This window comes from Sebastes umbrosus, chromosome 13, assembly GCF_015220745.1.
Source record: "Sebastes umbrosus isolate fSebUmb1 chromosome 13, fSebUmb1.pri, whole genome shotgun sequence".
In the NCBI taxonomy this organism is placed as follows: domain Eukaryota; kingdom Metazoa; phylum Chordata; class Actinopteri; order Perciformes; family Sebastidae; genus Sebastes; species Sebastes umbrosus.
In genome coordinates, this window is record NC_051281.1 from 24061278 (window position 1) to 24068346 (window position 7069).

Consider the following 7069-nt stretch of genomic DNA (forward strand, 5'->3'; position numbering starts at 1 on the left):
ACTACTACTACTACTACTACTACTACTACTACAACTACTACTACTACTACAACTACTAATACTACTACAACTACTACTACTACTACTACTACAACTACTACTACTACTACTACTACTGCTGCTACTACTACTACTACAACTACTACTACTACTACTACTACTACTACTACACACTCCGTCCGATACAATACAAACGAAGGAGAAGAAGAAGCACTCGGTTATCGGCTCATCGAGTCTTGGCAGCTCAAAGTTCTCGAGTTGACTGATCTGGCCTTAACAGATACCCGGATGTTCGCCTCAACCCGCATTACTGTACTGAACCAACCGCCAAACAACAGCTGAGCTGTTTGACTACGCCGTTTCACGAAGAGTTCCCAGCTATCCAGCAGCAGCAGGACATGGCGGCAGCTGAAGCCGTGGTCACGGTTCGTCTGGTTCGGTCCTTCGAGCACAGGAACTTCAAGCCGGTGGTGTTTAGAGGAGTCAGTTTAGACCAGACGGTGCAGGACTTCATACAGCTGGTCAGAGACGGTGAGTAACCATAACAACAGACTGTGATGTTATTACGTCATGACGTCCAGCCAACATGGTGATGTGGGCCCCACATGGGTTATGCTGGGGGTACCTGGGTACCAAGTGGGTATGGGCCCAAAATGGGCATCTTATCTGGGGCCTACTTGGATCAACTAAGTAGGTCCCACATGAGCTCCCCATGTGGGCTCCCCGTGTGGGTCCTAGTTGGGTCACTACTGGGAAATTAGTACATGGGGCCAACATAGAAACCTGTGGACAAACCCACTTACAACCCATATTTCAGCCCATGTAGTCCCCATGTAGTTCCCACATAGAGCTTAAACCTGGGGCCGAGATGGGTTTTGGTTTATGTTGCCCAGATTGGGCCCATAAAACACCCAGTGTACTCCTGCATGAAACCCACAGGGGCAATTGGCACGGGGCCATTATGGAACCCACGGACCATACCATACAGGGCCCATTTTTCAGCCCATTTACTACCCACATGGGCCCCACATACAAATGCTGGCTGGGTGTATCATTCTAATGCATATTATTAGTGGAAATAGGTTATATGCACACAGTGGTGATGACGTACTTACGTTAACATCCTCGCCAGCCCGCTGCATGCAGAAGAGAACGAGGCGAGGCCACGTTCATTCCTATGAATTATTATTTTTTAAATAAATTCAAATTTATAAACAACATGGCGTATAGATCATTACATTAGAGTAAAAGGACAACGTGCATACAGAACAAAACAGAGAAAAGACAAAACAGACAAGAAATGTAAATACAAAATTAAATCAGAATCAGAAGGGAAAGGGACTGTTTGTAAGATTCAGAATTGCTTGTTAACAGCGACAACTGTGGCCGTTAAGTCAACGAAAGTCAGCGTCGGGCTCGCGCTTGTGCTCGCTCTAAATAGACATGAACGAGCATCGCTCAAAACAGTGAGGCGACACACGTCAGCTAAAACCACAATATCACTCTATATTTCAGCTGCTTGGCAGTAATGTTATCTGACCAGACGAAGGTCTCTCCATGAATCACTGCTGATCCTAGTGTTGGCTTTTCCTAAGAGAAACGTTATCGTCTCCGACAGCGTCCGGAGGGAGACACCGGCACCCGGTTGGAGACGGTAACGTTTCTCGCTGCGGAGCCCCGTCACTTCACAAGACACGGAAAACCTCTGTTGGTCTGGAGGAGCTGCAGCAGTTATTTCTGCACAAACGTCCACTGTACATTCACTACATATTCTCAGAGCTAAACTAACTCTTCTGCAGTGTGCAGTGTGCAGTGTGCGCGCATGCACGTGAGGTGGAGCGAGCTGACTGAAGGCAGGCAGAGGAGCAGAGGAGCAGAAGAGCAGAGACTCCGGCCCTGGAGACCAAAGCTACGGTCTCCCCCGCATACTACGACCGCGGCCAACACTGTTTTGCAAGACAGGCTTCACCAGATATAACTTTGCGGTTTTGGTGCTTCCGTGTAGTTTGTGTTGGAGTCTTGTCTGAACAGCGTAGCCACACGTGAGCACGCATATGCGAGCGCGTATGGGACACCGACCCGGGTGATTTATACGTGTAAGAAGTTACAAACAGTCCCTTTAAAGGACTTTGATGAATTCGCATTAACTCACACTTGTTCAAATTTAGCTTTAGACCGCAGGCTTTGGAAAAAGTATGAATCGCTTGTAATGGCAATTGCTTAAATAATGCAACTAATGTCGCTGACAGTCAGCGACAGAGTGAAAACGGCAGGGCGTTACGAGTGACCAGCCTGGCTGATTCTAAATGTGGAAGTGAATGTGCATATAGCCTATTACTTAAAGTCATTATAAACCCAATTTCTTCCAGATATAGCAACAAGGCTAGGGCTTCCTCCTCCTTTCAAGAAACACACTTATGGTATGTATACCTGACATTTGTATTATCGTTTGGTAGTGTTCCTAATAATATTCCATGTTTTCTCTGAACTTGTGTTTTGTAGTTTTCACTCTTGATTTTTGGATTAACCTGTTGTCAAGTGTGGTTCTAGTGAACGGACCATAAATCAGATGATGTATCTGCAGCATGTTGGGGCTGCAGACAAAGCCTTTCATTATAGCCTCATATAATTATTCATATTTTTTTATTATATATGTTTTTTTAGTGTCAAAAAGAGTCACCAGAGTTCAAAATAATAAGTTTAAATAGGGTTTGATTTACTTTGACCAACAACCCAAAACTTGTTCAAGGACCAGTGTGTAACATTTAGGGGAATCTATTGGCAGAAATGGAATATAATATTAATAAGTATGTTTTCTTTAGTGTATAATAATCTGAAAATAAGAGTCGTGTTTTCGTTTATATCTACATAGGGAACGGGAACAGTGTTGTTCCTTAATTTCATTGTCTTCTGTCTCGATCGCCATGTGAAAGTGGTTTACCTTTACACTGTGATCTGTAGGCTTCAGCTTCTATTTCTATGTTTTTAACCTGTTTTTTGCTGCTGAATCATTTTGACATCCTGATATATCCTCCAAACGCACATTGTAGACTCTTCTGTCCGCTTTTTTCTGAAATCTCTTTTTCGTTTCGCCAAAAATTAGCTAGATATTTATGCAGGGAGTGCAGTTAGTGACAGTGTGGCTCTATGTTAGCTCTGACAGCTTGACGGAGTAGCAGCGGGGGGGGCGGGGCTTAGCCAACGGTCAATTCTATGTGTGTTCAAATCCATGCTCTGCATCTGATTCATTCTTTTGTATTTTCAGACACAATGAAGATTATCCACCAAGCATATGGATCAAAGGTATCTATCTAAAGGAAATGTCACACAAAGTGACTACACAGCCAATAGGTAGCCTATGTGGTTTGTTTACATGATGTAACAGAAGTGCATATAGCAGGTTTTGGGCCCCTGACAGCTTCTGGGCCCCCCGGTGTGCCGTCAATATTTACGCCACTGCCACGCAGTCATGCGTTTGTGTCTGCTGGGCCAGAGGCCTGTACTACGAAGCGAGTTCAACATACCCAGGGTATCTTCTCGTTATGTGGCTTCACTAACCCTAACAACCGAGATCACCCTAAGCGGTCCTACGAAGGTAGTTATCAACTCGGTAAATCAACCCAGGGTTTCTCACTCTGGTTATGAGCGTGTTCACATGAAAGGCGCGGTGTTTGCAGTATATAACCAATCACAGACATGGACAAGTCCACAGACTTGCAGACAAACAGACAGAGCGGCACATTTTACAAAGGAAGAGCAAACTATATTAGACAAATACGAAGAAATTAAACACTTAATCCAGACTAACAGTAACACAATTGAAGCTGCCAGATTGCAGGAAGAACAGCTGGTAAAAGAAAACACTCCCGATCATGTGCGAATGCGTAAATTATCAGACTTATTAATTTAACGGAACACTCAAAAGTCAGATAAAGTCGTCTGGATGTAAATAGCTTTAAAGAGTGTAATGGATTACACTTCTTTACACCCTGTGACTAAGATTTGGCGTTTAGGACTATTTCAACCATCTTTCAGCTGCGCCTCCCTCTCCGGCAGTGTGAAATCCAGCTGTACTTCCGGCATTTGTCAGTTTAAACTGTGTTGTTTTTAGTCTGGATTATGATTTAAACTTCTTCATATGTGTGTAATATTATCATACAATCACCGCACGGAGCTCTGATTGGTCAGTAGGCGGTGCTTTTAAACAAGTTGATCTCTTATCTGGAACATAACCTGCTCCGGAGCAGGTTAGGTGTTCAGCATAAGTTACCATGGTGATCTACCCCGGTAAGAAGTGAACCACCTTCGTAGGACGGAAAACCCTGAAGGGTTAACCCTGAAGTTACCTCGCTAACGCCAAATCCTGCTTCATAGTACAGGCCTCAGGTGTTGTCATTTGCGTTCACGTACTTGCGTGGACCATGAGTTGTGCTTGGTGGAGCCGTAAGCTAAAAGATTTTGGATTTTGGATCTCCAAGGACTGAGCTGGGAATCCTGTACATAAACAACTGAACCAGTTGGTGATTGCCACATTTCAATCAGAATATATGGGTTAGTTAGTTTTAGTTAGTTTTTCAGCCTATGTTTCACAAGTGCATTCTGTGGTCATTTGATAACAAATGTTGTTTTTTAAGTAGAAACCTTTTTTTCTGCAGACTAATGAGTTGGTGATGAGTTTAGAGGACGATGACAAGCTCATTCTGCAATATGGCCAAACCCTTCGAGCTGCTGGCGTCGGTAAGAGTTTGTCATTGCTGTTCAGTAAGCACTCACTGAAAACTGTATACTTTGTTCTGGGAACACTTGTTGCTAAAATGAAACTTCAGTCATTAAGGTTATTATGTTATTTTTAAAAATATATTTAGTCAACTGTTATTGATATAAATGGGGTGGACACATAGCTAGAAATATAACACAGTGCAATTCAACAGCACCATAAACAAACAAATGTACCAGTCTAGCTAAGACTAGACTATTAGTCTTAGCTAATAGGTGACTGTCTGTGTAGTCAGTTAGTGATTACAAATCAATCTCAGTCTTCTTCCTGTGTACTAAGGTTAACAAGACCTGTGTATTAAACCATCAGCTTTCTTCAAACAGACTGAGCAGCATTATCAGTATGGCCCAAGTAAATGTATGGCTTTTCCACCCACAGTATGATCATTTGGAATTATGTTGTAAAAAAAAAAATAAAAAAATTCATCTAACCTCTTAACATGTTTTGTCATAGAGAAAAATCTTCTTTTAACATTGTAAAACAGGTTGTCCTATACGGGAATATACGTATGCTGTATATTGTTGCTGTTGCTCAGTATCACCCTGACCAGTGCTTAAATTGAGTACATCAAAACCCCTTGACATTTGTCATCAAATGGAAATACCCTAGATGCATAATTTTATACACACCCAAATTCTAGCCTGGCATTTGTGTCTGTGATAATTATTCATAAAGAAATTGTATTAATATTGTAATAAGGTGAGAATGTTCTGGAGTGATATACTGAGGCCAGTAATAGAAGTCCAATAAAATAAGTTCCAAGCAATAAGACTAATGTTAAAAGCTTAATATTAGAAATAAGTCATTTGGCATAAAAAAAAAGCATAAAAAATGACTAAGAAACTCATGAGCACAACTCTGATAAACACAAGATTTAATGTTGTGCTTTTGTGTGATTCTTTGTGGAGAAACTCCGTTTCACAGATCTGTCGATTAAATCAACTAATCTATTAGTTGATAAAAATTGTACGAATGTTAGTCGAGAATTTCTTTGTTCGAGGACAGCCATACTTGATATTGTTGATCTGCTGCTGGAGGTATAGTTTTATCACAATGTTAACTTTAACATTTTTTTGTGTTTGTTGTTTCAGCTAATGAAACAGAAGTTGCCTTCTTCAGGGGAGAAGACTATGGTCTCTATAAAGCAAATCCCAAAACTACTTGGTGACCACAGTATTTTACTGACTTTACCTTACGTTTACTTTCTATAGCAAAGGGGAATCTGAAAGGACAGAGGTCAAAGGTCAAGCATGAAAGAAAACAAGCATGGTGCCTTCATGTTTATATCAAAGACTTTTATTTTGTGGGGTTGCTTTTGTTTGTTTAAAATGTTTATTTTTTTATTTTTCTTCTGCTAGTTGTGACCATGGACATTCATTTTCAATGTTGTTTTAAAATATGCCGAATAAAGTTCTTTGACGGTTGAAGTTTTAACAGAGTGAAATGTACTGAAAAAGCACATTGATTGTGCTCAGTCTCAAGTGTTAGACTCGGACTAAATCTCATTTTTAACAAACTTTTAAATGCCCTTTGCCTTCCTGTTTAATGAACAACACTTGAAAGGCTGCTAAGTACAGTATATCTTTTCTAATGTATCCTGTAACTCAAGCATTAGTTCTAGGTTCTTGTTGATGCTGCGGAGATCCTGCTGACATGCTGCGGTAATCGTATTCTCATTTCTGGTTACCAGCGTTTCTGTGTTACCGTTAGCATAGTCATTTTAGTTTTATTCTTAATCACAGCGGCTAACGTTATATATTTGTACTTACACTATTTCTGCTTAAGCACTCAAAGCTTTCTCCCTTTTTTAGAGACTTTCTCGCTGATCCCACAGTTGCTTGCAAGCTATTCAGCTCTGCTAACGCAAGCTACCGTGCCAGCTGTGGTTAAATTAAAACCAGGAAAAAGCTGTACATTTTAAAACTGTCTGCGCAAAACACAATTCCAACGTACTTTAGCAAACATAATTGTATTGATTTTAGATGACTGACATTATTTAATGTATCGCTATGGGTGTGTGGGTGTGATAGGAATCAATGCAATGTCAAAAGTGGAAGCAAGAAGTTACATTCGAAACCACACAAACCTACAACCTGCAAGTCATGCAGGAACTAATGTTACAGATAGACATCAACCGAGCTGGTTAATAGCTACATCATAAAACTGAGGAAATATTGGTTTTCATTTAAAATTATTTAGATTGTGCCTGTACGACTATTTTTTTCACATTGCCCACATAAATGAAAAAATATAGGCTGTATAGACAACACACACTTACCATCCCGGACACAT

General features: G+C 40.9%; 1 protein-coding gene across 2 annotated transcripts; it reads left to right on the forward strand.

The window, feature by feature from the left end:
* Positions 1-195: 195 nt before the first annotated feature.
* Positions 196-6201, forward strand: c13h2orf76 (chromosome 13 C2orf76 homolog). Of its 2 annotated transcripts, XM_037790414.1 has the most exons (5): positions 210-531; positions 2370-2420; positions 3266-3303; positions 4656-4737; positions 5869-6201. In XM_037790414.1, the coding sequence occupies exons 1-5, from the start codon at positions 399-401 to the stop codon at positions 5943-5945; spliced, it is 381 nt and encodes a 126-aa protein (XP_037646342.1). In that variant the 5' UTR covers positions 210-398; the 3' UTR covers positions 5946-6201. The 2 variants fall into 2 exon arrangements, with proteins under 2 accessions (XP_037646344.1, XP_037646342.1); XM_037790416.1 differs by lacking the exon at positions 2370-2420 and having other exon boundaries at positions 196-531.
* The last annotated feature ends 868 nt before the right edge of the window (positions 6202-7069 follow it).